A 15805-nucleotide genomic window follows, 5' to 3' on the forward strand; every position below is an offset into this window, starting at 1 on the left:
ATGCAGGGCCCCGGCGGGCCCTCGCCGACGCCGGAGGCCATCCTGGAGTGGCTCGAGAAGGAGATGTGCTACCGCTACCTTGCGCCCCTGCCCGCACCGGAAAACCTGCAGAAGATCTGCCGCGGGAACATTATCCCCGTCTGGAGCTTCCTCCTCAGGCGGGTGAAGTCGGAGAAGACGGTGCGCAACATCTGCAGGAACATACTCGTCCACGGAAACGGCGGAGGCGAAGATGCGGCGAGGACCGAGGAAGGGAGGAGCAGGGGCAGGCGGGCCAGGTCGGGGACGGGGCTGGAGAGCGGGAGGGAGAGCCGGGAGAGGGCGCTGAGGGAGAGGGAGCTGGCGGAGGAGGAGTTGGAGAGGCTGCGACACATCGTGCGGAGGCAGCGGAAGGATGTCCGTGCCCGGATGCTCGAGGTCGCGAGGGAGGAGGCTGAGAGGAAGCGGATGCTCGACGAGAGGGCGGGGTACAGGTCGGTTGGAAACCTCTTTCTTGCTCTCTTTTTTCGGTTAATCTCTGCACCGGCTTTTTCTGGAAATGTTGTTTCTTGTTTCCCTTCTTCTTTTCTCGTTCCACAAATCTATCTGAGGATTTTTTTTGAATTCTTGTAACTTTCTTTCACGTAAAACTGTTAGAAACCCGCATTTTAATTACATTTTTTTCTTAATAGTGTAAATCGTAAATGTGGGTTGATGATATCCTTTGCTGAGACACCAAATTGGTGAATTGAAGCAAAAATGGGTTCTTGATGAGATTCGACATATTTGATTTTCTGATTGACTTGGAATTCATGTATTCGCCAGATTATGAATTAGTTGAAAGAACAAAATTTGATTGTTTTTCTTTTCCTAATCCTGTAAATGGAGAATGTGGGTTGATGGGACTCTTTGCACGGATACCAAATTGGTGAATTGAAGCGAAATGGATTCTTGATGAAGTTAAGCATATTTTAGTGCATATAAGACTGAATTGTTTGAATGGAACTCGATTGCTAGCATTATCAATTTTGAAGTTGGGAGCTTTCCTTTTAGACTCTTTTTATGCACCATTTTATCTGGATAAATAGCATAAGTGGGAAAATTTTATTGGGAAAACAAAGCGCCATGCTTCAATTATTTCAATGACTACCAGGTTAGAGCTGCCTCTGACGCGTTGCCGTCAGAGGGAGGTCACTCTGATGCCATTCATCCATGGGATGAATGACATCCAAAACCATGGCTGAACTGTGTTTTCAGCTGTTCATTTGGCAAACTCTAGATGCCGTTCATCTAGAGCATCAATGGCTCTGGAAAAAAACGTGGGACCCATCTAGGAGATGCTGAGTTCAGCCATGGTGTTTTGGATTCTGTTCATCACATGGATGAATGGCATCAGAGATCTCTCTGATGGATTACTGTCAGAGGCAGCTCTGACCTGATAGACACTCTACTTCAATTTATCTGGATACACGGGTGCGTTTAAACACACCAGTGTGGTTGAAAAAGTTTAAATCTTTAAAGCGAGCAGATTGTGGTTCTTATCTACCTGAGAACATCCTTCTTCTCTTTCAGGAACAAGCAGGTAATGTTGGAAACCTATGATCAACAGTGTGAAGATGCTATCAAGATATTCACAGAATACCACAAGCACATTCAGCGGTATGTTGAGCAGACAAAGGATGCACAGCGAATCAGGTCATCTACTACTCAGGATGCTGTTGATGGCATACATGCTGACAGTGAGAAAGCTGTAGTCTACTCCACCATTAAGGGCAACAAATCCACTGATGATCTCATTCTTATTGAAACGGCTCGAGAGAAAAACGTACGAAAGGCATGTGAAACTCTTTCAGCTCATATGGTTGAAAAGATCCACAATGTTTTCCCAGCTTATGAGGGCACAGGCATTCACACAAATCCCCAGCTGGAGGCTGCCAATTTGAGCATGGATTTTGATGGGGAAATACCTGACAACATTAGGACTGTTGTGTTGCATGAACTGAAAAGTCCGATTCAACTTCTCCAGGCAATGACTTCATATACTTCAAGGATGAAAACCCTCATAAATAAAGAAACAGAAAAGATTGACATCAGGGCAGACGCAGAATTGTTAAGGTCTGCTATTTTTCGCTAGAATTTTGTGTTTCTCTTCAGTATTTTATACTTCAATTCCTTCTCATTAATCATACCCCTGCATTCTGTCACATACATCACCCTACATCTATTGATACAAACTTGCATCTTGTCAATTGCTAAGCATGATCTTTTCATCGGTTCTTGTCTTTGATATATATATTTTTTCCTAATGGTGACTATGAATTTTAACATGATGAGCTTTTGTACTAGTTAGAAAATAGTTCATTTAAGTTGATCTGACAAATAATTGGAAGGGCTTTGCTTGTTGCTTGCAAATTCTGCTATATCTTTCATAAGTTAGTATTTAAGCTTTGCTAAATTAAGACATAACAAAATTCCCTTGAAATTATGATACATTTATCTTTTCATATTTGCAGCAAAAAAGAGAGAATTAAGAGGGTCCAAAATCATTTAATATGTAAAGTAAATCATATAACAAACTAATCCTTTAACAGTACCTACATGAAAAGGTTACATAATGTAATGTCGCGTATTTTCACAATTAGTCATTTTATGATTTTGTCAAAAATTTGGCTAAGTCCGGGAGAAAAATCGTTTGAACCTCGATATTAAGCCGATGCTTTGGAATCTGGGCTTAGCCCAGGTTTCATTGTCAAGGCCTAAACGAGCCAATCGAAGCGTAAGAAAGAGTTTTATTTTCGACCTTTAAATTCAAGCGAAATTCGAGTAAAATTCGAGTTATTTTCAGGCAAAATTTAGAATTTGGTATTTGTGTAATATGCCATTAGATTTTCTCAGAATTTTGAGCGCAACGATATTTTACTTTTCTGAATTCGAGTTCTGGTTGGCCCGAAAATCGCATTTTTTTCAAAAATTGAGCAGTTTGTTGAACTGGATCCAAAGTTGGATCGGATTGGATTCAATGCATTTGATCCTAATTATTATGGATTTGGATCTTATTCAAGATCCATTTTAATCTGGATTTAATCCAGATCATGATCCAATTTTTGTTTTGGATATGGATATGGATTTGGATTTTGGATTCAGATCCAGACACAAATCCATGTCCAATAAAAACTTAGTTTTAAATTCATTTTAAAGCTTTAAATTAAAGTTAGTTGGGGTTAAGAAGACTCTTAAAGTAATTAAACCAACTTTGGAAATTCGAAAATATTTAATTAATTATTAAATAAATAATTATTTAATTAAAATTTATTAATTCCAAAATTTTAATTTAGGGTTGATTTGGACTTCTTAAAAGAGTCCTTATACTTACCTAAGAAGACTTAAGAAGGATTAAGAAAGGACTTTTAAAAAAATGGAAAGTTTTAAAAAAAAAGTCAACATAGAGGAGTTTTAAAAATTTGGAAACAAGAGAAGGGAGTTTCAAAAAATTTGGAAACTCTACTCCTCCAGCCCATTTAGAGAGGGCTGGAGAAGGGGGGGGGGGACGTCACCTCCCTCTCACTCTAATTAAGAGAAAAAAAAAGGAGAAAGAAAAGATAAAGATAGAAAGAGAGAAAGGAAAAGAGAGGAAGAAGAAGGAGGATCCCTCTTCTCCAGCCGTTCAATATTTTTCACCGGTGGTTTTCCTTGTTCTCTTAATTTTTGCAAAGGTATGGGTCTTCTCTTTTGTATCCAAGTGAGAAATCGAATGTCGGTTCGATTCTATGCAATTTCTTGGATGGAAAATTCATGGAAAAACGTTTAGGTGTTTGTTTTCGCAAAAACCCATGGAGGATGATTCATGGATCTTCTTCCATGGCTGTATTTTTTATTCTATCACCTTTTCTATGAAATAAAAATTCTGTACATGTTATGACAGAATTTTTATTGATGTTAGGAGTTGTTCTTTTAAAACCCTCTTTGATGAATGTCGATTTCTATGGATGGGTCATGTTGTAGATTAACTTAGCTACATATAAAAGATGTGGAATCAATGTTGTTTGCATGCATTCGTAAATATGAATATGTATGCATGTTGTCCACATGAATCGGTTGTTGTTTCACACCCTTTAAATACATGTATTATTAAGTTATGAAATCCCATGGTTATTCATGATTAGATGAAAACGTGTTGCATGGATTTAAGGAAACATTCTGAATTTTTTTTTTATGATCATCGGATTAGTAATCAGTATAAATATGTTTATGTGTATGTTTCTTTTTTCTTTGGAATAGGTGTCTTGAATCACACGTGCATGAGGGAAAGCATGCACACACACATGTTAAAGAAAAAAAAAGTGGTTAACAGATATTCATGGTTTGGGCTGATTGGCAGCCCAGCCGAGTGGCCGCCATGCCTTGACAGTTTGCCCACAGGCCCGGATGGGCCTGTGTGGTGACTGTTAGGCCCAGCCGACCGAGTCGGCTGGGCTGGAGCAGCACCCCAGCCTGTCGGCTGGGTGCAGTTTACAACGAGGACTCAATAGGCAGCCAGCTGTACACGGAGGGAGAAGCTGAGCAAAACAATTAAGCAATCAGACAAGAAGTATGAACAATGACAGTCCTTTTCTTTTGAGGAAAATTATTGTTGAGATGCTTGCCTTCTCTTGTAATGTGATTTGATTTCCATCAGGGTCAGCTGAGAGAAAGCCATAAGAAGAAAACTTCATGAAGGTTCAAAGGGAGATCAAGATATGCTAGTGAAAATGTGCTTCAATGACGGTATCATGTCAAATGGTGGTAACACATCTCAAATTTTTGGCTGAAATTGATATAGATGTCTGTGTGAAGACTCACTAAGGGATCTACAAGTGAAATGGCTGCAAAATTTTCATTTCAGTTAATGTCACACCAAGAACTGCTACTAAATTCCAGAAGAATCTAATATCCAGGAAAAGATGATCCTGCTTTCCATTGTGTAAATCCTTTTTTATTATATAAATGGTAACTTGGAATGAGACTACTGAAAAAAAGAAAGTGGATTCATTGTCTCCCATTAACAGAACCTCCCAACATCTTTTAACCCAGGCTATTCACTACTTTATACAAGTGAATACTTGTGCATACCAGTCATCTCCCATGGCATGCCAATGGGACAAACAATCATGTGGTTTTGAGTCCCTAACATAGTTTACATAATATATTGCAAGTATAACCACCTCCTCATAGTTCCACAAGGATAGGATTACAACTAACCTAACCAGTACGGTTCTATTATATTCACCAGTTGTTCATGGAGTTGTTTCAAGATTGAGTGATTTAATATCTGCATTATATGTTGCCAAGGTCACAAATTAGTCTCTGACTGTGTTACCATATATCTAAACCAAATAATAATTGGCCTAAGTGCAAACGACCTTGCACAATCACTAAGGATCATCTCCACCGAGCTCTTAAGTAGCTTTGTTTTGAGACCCAATATCTGCACTTAACCACATGGGTGCAAACACAAACACAAATGTCTGACATTCATTACATACATTAAACATAATTAACATAATATTTCATAGTAATAGTAAATACCAGAGTTACCAGAAGCTTCTTAGGTAGGTGGGAAGCACGCTTCCCGAAAACTCGCTTTGAAAGCACGATACTCCTCGCTTCCGAAACTTCATGGGAATCTGGATTCCCCCACACTGCTTCTATGCTTCCCACACACATGGTATATGTTTCCTATATGTTTTTCTCACGTTTCTTTTCATATTTTTCATGTATTTCCTCCAACACTTTCACTCACTTCCCACGTACTTTCTCTAAATTGGTAACCATCATTGTTAGATTTTAACAAAATTTAACTCTTTTACTGAAAAATCATGAAATATAAGAATAATCAATTTTATTTTAGGTATTATTTGCTTCTTGTTCAATTCCTATTCAGTTACAATATGGCTTTATTTTTTATTTATATTTCGCTTTCAAATTGATAGATCGCTTCCCGCTTCCTATAAATTTCAAAATGCCTCGCTTCTCGCTTCCGCTTCCCGTATCGTTTCCCACTTCCGCTTCTTAGTTTGGCAACCTTGGTAGATACCAAGTAAGTGTGCTTATTAATATAAATAACAATGAAAATTTCTGTAATCATTTTGTCTGGAAAGGGATACAAGTCCTCAGCATCAGACATAATGTGGTGATTTTAGTGGATAACTTGGTACTTGCGTATTACACGCGAATCTGATGGTTATTTAATTCTTATGACAAATTCAGGTTAAAGATCTACATTTGTGGGACTAAGTTGCAGAGTCCTATTGAAATAGGTTGTACTTCTGCTTTGTCTGTGCACTTTTGACTGTTTCCATGCGAAACTATCAACTTAGACATTCCTGATGTGAGTGTTCAACAGGACTCCATCTTCTGTAGCTGTACATTTGGTATATCTGATGGACTGAATTATCCAGGCATCATGGTCAAATCTTGTGAACCAATGCTAAAGTTTTCCAATCTGAAATTGGATTTTAAAGCAATCATTTCAATAATTAATTTACCATATTTTTTGTACTTCTATTTATCCTAAAAGTTGAACTGTTTTGGGTGTCTTAACATGCACTGATGTGTATCGTTGTGTCCATAACTTGTGCAGGTTGACGAGTGGTGGGATCAACCAGCTGCAACTGTTGTTGATTGGATAAGTGTAGATGGCCAAAATGTGGCAGCCTGGCTGAATCATGTTAAACAGATTCAGATGGTCTTTTATGACAACGAGTTGCTATGAGCAGCTCCTTTATGCCCAATGATCACTCTCTTATTATAATCTACCTAGTGACAGTTATCAACTTATCATTTAGTGATTTTTCACTGCTAGAGGAGCTTATGCTTGATTGATATGCTAGCAGCAATGCCAGACCTGGTCAGCAAGATGCATATCTGCCACTTGATATGTCTTGGACTGCTTCTGTTATGAACAAGTGAATTTGTTGTTGGAATAATGCTGAGTTTTATGAGCACACTGGTTGGGTAGTCAGCATCTTTAATGTGTAGTAAGGGCAAGGATATCTAGTGTCTGCTCTTTCAGATCTGCTTGGGGAATCAGCATTTTCAGAGGGTTTGCTTGTGCTTCATTCTGTATGAGATTTGTGTTCTGTAAGTTCTCTTTTTTGTTTTTCTTTTCCCTTTTTGATGCCTCATTTTGGAAGCTTTGGCTTCCTCCTTTACATGTATTGTTACATATTCAACTGTAAATTTATTTCATTGTATATGATTTTATGTGAATGGAATGGACAATCTCTCTCTCTCTCTCTCTCTCTCTCTCTCTCTCTCTCTCTCTCTCTCTCTCTCTACAACCAGTGGAGCATTCAATGAGAGTTACATAGATCAGCTTCTGTAGGAAAGAACTTATGATTTCAATAGATAAATATGCTCTTCTTTCAAGGAAAAAAGGATAAATATGCTCGTTTTAGCTAATTTCATCTTATGAGAAAAAACAAAAACATGACATCTATCATCATGATCCAACAGTTCTGAAGGTCATCATGATCCAACAGTTCTGAAGGACTCATGCACATGCTTCAAGATCTCCTTGTCTCTGTTCCACTCCAGTGTTGGCGCATTAACAAAGTGTGCATACAGCTTGTTTTTTGCGCAAGTAACTGAAATCAAGCTATGAGCACCGACCCCTTCAATCTCATACACATAGTAAAGCTGACCCTTTTCATCCCTCTTCTCCTCAGATCTAACATTGTCGGCTGTTGAAATCAGATCCTGGAGGTCGACATCAGACAGCGCAAGGTTGTTGAGCACTGTGTCCTGTGGTGCTAGCTGCCGGAACCCAGAGAGGAAGGTAAGGTACTCCTTTTCAGACTTCTTCTTGGGGTTGTAAAACTCGCTATCAGTTCCATTGGTTCCTTTTGCAATCTTTGAGATGAGGCGTTCCTTCCAGCCATCAGGGACATCATATTCATATTCGGCGGAGTCTTTCTTGCTGGAGTTGCCACCGTAGCCACCATAGTTGGCTGCACTAGCAGCTGTGCCATAGTAAACACTGAAGGATATGGATTCTTCTTCTGCTAGGGATGGGAATGTGGGAGTGGATACGAGAATGGAGATGGCCGCTGCTGCTGCAGTTATGGCAACAGCAGAAGATTTAGAGGTGGCATTGAGTTTGGTGGGGAGTTGCAGGGTGGCTTGCTTTGGAGGGGGAGGATTTGGAGCTGGTTTTGGTGAAGAAGCAGGCAGGAGGATGGCAGAGGGAGAGAAGATGGTAGCCATGAGAAGGGTGGGATGTGGTTGCTATTACTTAATTCTCTTCTCTTTTTTTCTTTGTTTTCATGTGATCAATGTTTTAGCATCGATTGGTTGGGTGTGGTACTGGCCTTATCTGAATGACAATGGGATTGCATCCTTGTGTACTTACCAAAATGCCATTGTCACATGATATTTTTGCAGAAGTTAGACATTGACTTGACCAGTTTCTAGTCAAATGATCCAGTAGGTCCTATTGTAGGTTTAAGGCCAGGTTTGCTTTGGTCCTGGTTTAGAGGCCTGTTAAGCTGTCAGTGGGTTTAATCCAGGTTGGAGCTTGCCTAGGACTGTCAAGGGGTCTGGGTTTGTATCGGGTACCCGCGAACCCAAATTCTAGGGTGTGGGCATGAAAAACACCTACCCAAGCAATATGCGGGCTGGGTTTGGGTCATGATTTTTGCCAGGTACCTGACCCAAGTATTTTATATGTATTTTTAATAAAAACAAATTTCTGAAATTATGTGGGTCCAGTTCTGGGATTTCATTTTCATGACCTGACAAAACCCTTGTTATTTTGGCGGGTTCAGGTATACCCTAAAGTGGTGGGTACCTGACCGTTGATAGCCCTGAATTGCGAACCAAAGATCCGTTTCTGTTCAGGTAGCTTACAGCTGCTGTATATATGGGTGAACCTGGTGAGATCATGTGTTTTGGGTACCTGGCCTGGGACCTTTCAGGTCTCAGGCTGAAATTTTGGGCCTCAACCCAGCTGACCTGGGGCTAGGCCATGTCCATGAGGTGGTGTCAGAGGCTGGAGCTCGGGTGAAGTTTTTTCAACGGTTGGCACACTGGACCTAGGCACGGAACAATCACATGTAGCTACGTCACATGATTCGACACGGATTGGAGGCACAAATACGTGAGTCTCACTAACACAAGGGCACATATTTTTAGATATTTGATATATCTTTTAAAAATATCTTCAATATTATTAAGGTATAAATATACTTGTAAATAATAGTACGCAAAGATACTTAAAAAAATTTAAGTATTTTTTTTTTCTGTCGGAAAAAAGTACTTAAAATTATAGTCAGTAGCTGGACCACCTTCCTGAATAGCCGTGTCGTACACAGCGTTTCCATGCGGTGTGTCTCTGTCCTGCTGTCTCCTCACAGACACAGGACCACAACTAGTGTGTCCCTGTGACACACGTGGAACTGTCCTTCATTTGGTTCCAGGTTGGAGCTTGATAAGAACCGGGCCAGGTTGCACTGAGCCTTACGGCATTCCCGTGCCTCAATCCATCCGGGTCTAGGAATCTGGATTTGGATCCTAAATAGGCTTCGGGCTTGGCTGGCTTGGCTGGCTTGGAGCCTTGGACCCATGGTCCAACTAGAACTGGAGAAAAACCAGGTAAGAGCCTGGGTTGGCTGACAGGAATGGCTTAGTTTTGGTGAAAAATTTTCCCCATAATAAATGTGAGGGGTGAATTGACAGTTTTTTTGTGGCATTAAAATCATAAAAAGTTAAATGAATGATAATGTATGATAAAATTTAATTCAACCCCTTCTCATATTGCAGTTATTAAAAATAATGGTAGGTGGTAGCTGCCTACCACTTCTCTGACCTACAGCCAGCTTACGTGGATTTTTGAAGGGTTTTCTTCATGTCGGCTTTAAATGTGATTATATGGATGTGTTCTACGTAGTTTTTTATGAGATTTAAAAAAATCAACACTTTAAATTTTTTATAAAATATTGAAAACTTAAAAAATATTAATTTTTTTAATAAAAAGCATGATTCGAGTATCATTTTCTAGCAAATCGACCATGTCAAGCACATCTTCCAGTCATATTTTCAAAAAACAACCCAAAATAAATCGTTCACTCACAGTAAGCTAGAAAAGTGATAGGCAACTATCAATTTCTCTCTCTCTCTCGGGGCGTCAGACATATCCAATTTCAGGCTGATTTCGGTGATGGGTGATCTGTATCGCATTATATCTAAGGTGTTGGCTAATTGGTTGCACGCTGTCATTGATCAACTTGTTTCTCCGAACCAAGGTGTTTTTATTCCAAGTCGAAGTTTGCAAGGATCTTTTATTTATGCAACTGAACTTCTTCACTCTTTACAGTCGACTGGATCACCGCACTTCATGCTAAAATTGGATTTTCACAAGGCTTATGACAGTCTGGCATAGGATTTTCTGATTGAATCTCTAACAAACATGGGGTTTGGCAACCGGTTTATAGCATGGGTTAAAGAGTTGGTCACAAAATCCGTATCGTCAGTTTACATCAATGAAATGAGAGGGAAAGAATTCAAGTTGGCTAGAGGTGTACGATAGAGTTGTCCTCTAGCACCTATCCTTTTTAATATTGCGGCAGATGGTTTACCTATTCTCATGAAAGGGGCAGAACAAACAGGCTTCTTGAAATCCTTGGGCATTCCTGGTTTTGTTGGTCACACAATTCAATATGCAGACGATACTTTAATATTTGGACATGCGCATGTTAATCAAATATTCAGGTTGTGCTTCATTATTAAAGTCTTCATTGCAATTCCAGGCCTTCGCCTGAACAAGAGTAAGTGTGCTCTGGTCTTACTCAATGTTGACCCTCTTCTCCAATCGGCTACTGTAAGGATCTTTAACTGCCCAATATCCGACCTTTCTGTCAATTTCTTGGGTCTATCGTTGCACTCTTTGCAGTCAGCGAGAACTTCTGCTTAGATGTCTACCATAGAGCGGGTGCAAGGGAGATTACAGACTTGGAAAACTCAATATTTATCTTTTGCGGGATGATTGACGCTCATTCGCCATGTTTTAGCCTGATTACCAGAGTTTCGAATGAGCATGTCCATTATACCAACGACAGTAGAATAGACGATTAATCATTTGCTTTCGTACTTCCTTTGGTCTGAGAATGTGTCGCACAAAAAGTACCCGCTTGTTTCTTGGCAACAGATCGTTCTCCCGAGGCAGCGAGGCGGCTTGGAGATTCCAGCTCTAAGAAAGAGGAGCATCGTTTTAGTCTTGAAGTGGGCTTGGGAAGCTTCCACATCTCAATCTTCTTGGGCTACGTTTGTTAGGCAAAATTATGGTAGTCTACATGACTCCCTTCTTTCCACGCCCAGTTCAGTGTGTCATTCGTCTCTCTGGCTGGAGTGGCGGAAGACACTTTGGTCCTTTAGTGGCAGAGATCTTAGGCCTGTCCATGGCCAGCCGTGGCTTCACTGGGCCATGGCGAGCGGAGATAGGTTCTCCATTAAGCAAGTTTACCATTCCTTATTGCCATCCGGGATGGACTGGTTTCCCAGTGATTGTATGTGGGGTAAGGGGTCAACTCCAAGGGCAAAAGCTTTGGCGTGGCTTGTGGCTCTAGATCGTGTTCAAACCCAAATTAATGTCAGAAAATGGATGATTCAATTTCCAAGCATGTGTGTTCTTTGCGAGAAGGCTGTAGAGGACATGACTCACCTATTTTGGCTCTGCCCGATCGTTCTAGACTTATTTTTTCAAACTTGGGGTGCACCACCTGTTCAAACTCGTTCGTGTTCCGTTATTCGGGATCTCTTGCTTGATCCCAGGATTGTACGACAAAAAAAAATGGAGATTATTGTGGCGGGTTTGGTTGCTTTCAGCATGGTGGGTGATATGGACTGAAAGAAACATCATCTTCTTCAGGGGCATCAAATTCGATTTCGAAAGGCTTCGACAACGGGTCATGTCTAATGTGTATCTGGCTCTTAAATTACATAGTAGGGTGGAAAGGTTGATCTGCTTGTACTCTAAACTATACACAATCACCATCTAGATTGTGGTTGCTTTGCTCTTATGTTTCTCTTTTGTTTCTCTCTCATCCAATATTTTGTTGGATGTATTTTGGTAATGTTGAATGGTGAATGCTCTCTCTCTCTCTCTCTCACTCTCTCTCTCTCTCTCTCTATCTATCTATATATATATATATATATATATATATAACGGGTCCCTGCTAAACCCATTTGGTGCTAAACTGCATGTTAAATGGGTTTTTGGGGCTTCTTCGATACTTTTTATGCGGTTCTGGCTCCATAAATGTGTTGGGCATGATCTATTTCCTAAGAATCTACACCTGGATCATATGTTTTGATGAAAAAAAATTGATGTTTGGAGCTTCAAAATTTTACAAAGATTTTGGATCGTTAATTTTTTGAACTTTATAAAAACTCACACATATGTTGGAATCAAACGCTTCAAGAGCTGATCCCTATAAAATCAAGTACATAGATCACATCTGTACCGTCAGAATTTAAAAATAAAATGAAAAACCCCGAAAAACCCATTTATCATGCAGTTTAGCACCAAATGGGTTTAACATGAACCCATTACTATATATATATAGAGAGAGAGAGATCTTAAATCACAAAAACTACAAATCCTTCCAGTTAAACAGAATCAAGATCAAGTGCAACGTGACCGCCATCTACTGTAAGCTAGTGACCGCCATCTACTGTAAGCTAGAAAAGTGACAGGCAACTATCAATTTCTCTCTCTCTCTCTCTCTCTCTCTCTATATATATATATATATATATATATATATATATATATATATATATATAGAGAGAGAGAGAGAGAGAAAAAAAAAATGGGTATGTGCTAAACCCATTTGGTGCTAAATTGCATGTTAAATGGGTTTTTCGGGCTTCTTCGATACTTTTTATGCAGTTCTGGCTCCATAAATGTGTTGGGCATGATCTATTTCCTAAGAATCTACACCTGGATTATGTGTTTTCCATGAAAAAATTGATGTTTGGAGCCTCAAAAATTTACAAAGATTTTGGACCGTTGATTTTTTGAATTTTATAAAAGCTCACACATATGTTGGAATCAAACGCTTCAAGATCTGATCCCGGTAAAATCAAGTACATATAGATCACATCTGTACCGTCAGAATTTAAAAATAAAATAAAAAAGCCCGAAAAACCCATTTATCATGCAGTTTAGCACCAAATGGGTTTAGCATGGACTCATTACTATATATATAGAGAGAGAGGGGAAAAAAATGGGTTTGTGCTAAACTGCATGTTAAATGGGTTTTTCGGGCTTCTTTGATACTTTTTATGCGGTTCTGGATCCATAAATGTGTTGGGCATGATCTATTTCCTAAGAATCTACACCTGGATCATGCGTTTTCGATGAAAAAATTGATGTTTGGAGCCTCAAAAATTTACAAAGATTTTGGACCGTTGATTTTTTGAACTTTATAAAAACTCACACATATGTTGGAATCAAACGCTTCAAGAGCTGATCCCTGTAAAATCAAGTAGATAGATCACATCTGTACCGTCAGAATTTAAAAATAAAATAAAAAAAGACCGAAAAACCCATTTATCATGCAGTTTAGCACCAAATGGGTTTAACATGAACCCATTACTATATATATATATATATAGAGAGAGAGAGAGAGAGAGAGAGAGATCTTAAATCACAAAAACTACAATCCTTCCAGTTAAACAGAATCAAGATCAAGTGCAACGTGACCGCCATCTACAGTAGCACACAGAATATTGATCCTTAAACAGTAGTTTTAGAATGTGATTGCACGCTTTTAGGGTATGTTTGACTGCTCTTTTATAAAATGAAAGAAAATCTCATGAGATTCAAAATCATAATCTCATATGATTTCTTTTCTCATGTTGGTTTAGCGTGAGAGGAATTCCATTTGCATGTGAAAGAAAAAAATACTCCTTTCTTCTGATCAAAATGTCGGCCACCGCCACAGGAGTACACCCCCCAAATTGTCGCCTCCATCTGCCAGAGCACATCTGTCCACCTCTCGATCTTCTCTTTTACCGGACTGAGATGGAATCCAGCCCCGCCGGAAAACCCTCAGAGCTCTGCCCAATCTTCCTACCGGAGGAGGGCTCCCACACCTTGTGAACCTCCGGGTGACCGCGATCGGCTGGTGCCCCGTCAGCTGGTCCCCCTTGACTGCCCTTCCTCTCGATTGAAATCACCAAAGAAAAAGGGGACCCAAACAAGGGCTCGCCAGCAAGAGAAATGGAGCTCGTCGAAATCTTGATTCTGGCGTGCTCCACCATGTTGCAAGTTGCAACCACCGTTCACTTTTGGGGTGAATCTGAAGAACGTTGGGGTTCACGTTCACATTTTTGCACATGGTGTGATTTCAAATCATACGATTGGAATCACTCATTTAATGTGAGATTTCAAATCTCATTGGTGGGAGAGAAACTCACACCATCCACTTTTTCTTTTTCTGAAATGACATGTTTTTTTATAATACCTCTCAATTTTTTTAAAATTTGTCCTGTGCCTAAATCACAAATATTCAACTTGGTTAAGACCATTTCACCCTTTGTGTGAAACTTACAAATTTAGCATTGGTCAATCCACTCAGTCAACTAAACTATTGCAAACTCCCATTAAAATTTAGATTCAGACATTTCCTTTTGCGGACTTCACAAAGTTCGCATAACCAAATTTGTGAACCTCCTCTTAAACCGAATCCTCATAACTTCGTAAATGCCTAACTAAATTCGCATAACAAAATTTGTGAACTTTATGTTAAACTGAATCTCGTAACCTCTCAAATATCATATTGAATCTGTGTACACCTCACAAAGTTTGCATCTATAACAATATTTGTAAACCTCTTGTTAAACTGAACTTCATAACTTTATAAATACTGACTAAAGTCATATATATTATATTATATTCACAGGATACAGTACGAACCTCCTTTCAATAACAAGGAGATCCATAAATATGTAGCTATCTGCATAAAGATTTGGCATGTGAACCTGCATAACTTTGCATGATTGCTGAATCATATATAAATTTATTTTTGTTTTAGAAAGAATCATATTTTCCTTGTAGAACCCTCAACATTGTTTTTCTCTCCTTGCAACGATTCTTATACTACATTCTGACGAGGTTGAGGTATCATACTTTTCATTGACTTCTTCGATTAGGTCTAAATGTGAATTTCATACAAATTATATATATAGGCCCTTTTTTCGGTAGGTCTCATTAGGTCCCTTAAAAAAATCATAGTTTTAAGTGTTTTTTCACGTCTAATACCATAGATGTGATCTATAGGTTTTGTTTAGTGAGAATCGGCTTTTGGATCATTAGAATCTGACTTGTATACATGTTTTTTAGTGATCCAAAATCAATGACTATGAAGGTACCAATTTTTTGGCTCATAAAAACATGTATTTTCGTTGAAAAAGCATTATCCAAGAGTTGATTCTTACTAAACCGATCATGCTAAACACATCTAATAGTTCAGATCTATCATAAAACACTTAAAACCTATAGGGAAAAATGGGGTAGAATGAGAAATGAGGCCTAATATGTTTAGTTCTCTCTCTCTCTCTCTCTCTCTCTCTCTCTATATATATATATATATATATATATATATATATATATATATATATATATATATATATATATATATATATAGATATGTGTGTGTGTGTGTGTGTGTTATTTCACTCCAAACTTTTTTTTTAGATATGATCATTTAATAGCCCTGTGTGTGTATGTTTACTCCAAACCTTTTTTTTTAGATATGATGATTTAATAACCCCATGTGTATTTGTGTTT

At 39.0% G+C, this 15805-nt stretch overlaps 2 protein-coding genes across 2 annotated transcripts; one reads left to right on the forward strand and one right to left on the reverse strand.

Moving 5' to 3' along the window:
• Window positions 1–6730, forward strand: LOC149828951 (AUGMIN subunit 5-like). The gene is made up of 4 exons (XM_090017181.1): window positions 1–473; window positions 1552–2094; window positions 6226–6295; window positions 6599–6730. The coding sequence occupies exons 1-4, from the start codon at window positions 1–3 to the stop codon at window positions 6728–6730; spliced, it is 1218 nt and encodes a 405-aa protein (XP_089873307.1).
• Window positions 6731–7342: 612 nt separating this feature from the next.
• On the reverse strand, window positions 7343–8270 carry LOC149828952 (thylakoid lumenal protein (Mog1/PsbP/DUF1795-like photosystem II reaction center PsbP family protein)). The gene has a single exon (XM_090017012.1). It carries the CDS (start codon window positions 8221–8223, stop codon window positions 7486–7488), a length of 738 nt encoding a protein of 245 aa, XP_089873138.1. The 5' UTR covers window positions 8224–8270; the 3' UTR covers window positions 7343–7485.
• Between the last annotated feature and the right edge of the window lie 7535 nt (window positions 8271–15805).

Source organism: Nuphar pumila, chromosome 9, assembly GCF_984573655.1.
Source record: "Nuphar pumila chromosome 9, dmNupPumi1.hap1.1, whole genome shotgun sequence".
NCBI classification, from domain to species: Eukaryota; Viridiplantae; Streptophyta; class Magnoliopsida; order Nymphaeales; family Nymphaeaceae; genus Nuphar; species Nuphar pumila.

Coding starts and splice junctions, on each gene's coding strand:
- LOC149828951 (XM_090017181.1), top strand. CDS start 1: ATGCAGGGCCCCGGCGGGCCCTCGCCGACGCCGGAGGCCATCCTGGAG. Junction 474..1,551: donor GACGAGAGGGCGGGGTACAG/GTCGGTTGGAAA, acceptor CTTCTCTTTCAG/GAACAAGCAGGTAATGTTGG. Junction 2,095..6,225: donor GCAGACGCAGAATTGTTAAG/GTCTGCTATTTT, acceptor TGACAAATTCAG/GTTAAAGATCTACATTTGTG.
- LOC149828952 (XM_090017012.1), bottom strand. CDS start 8,223: ATGGCTACCATCTTCTCTCCCTCTGCCATCCTCCTGCCTGCTTCTTCA.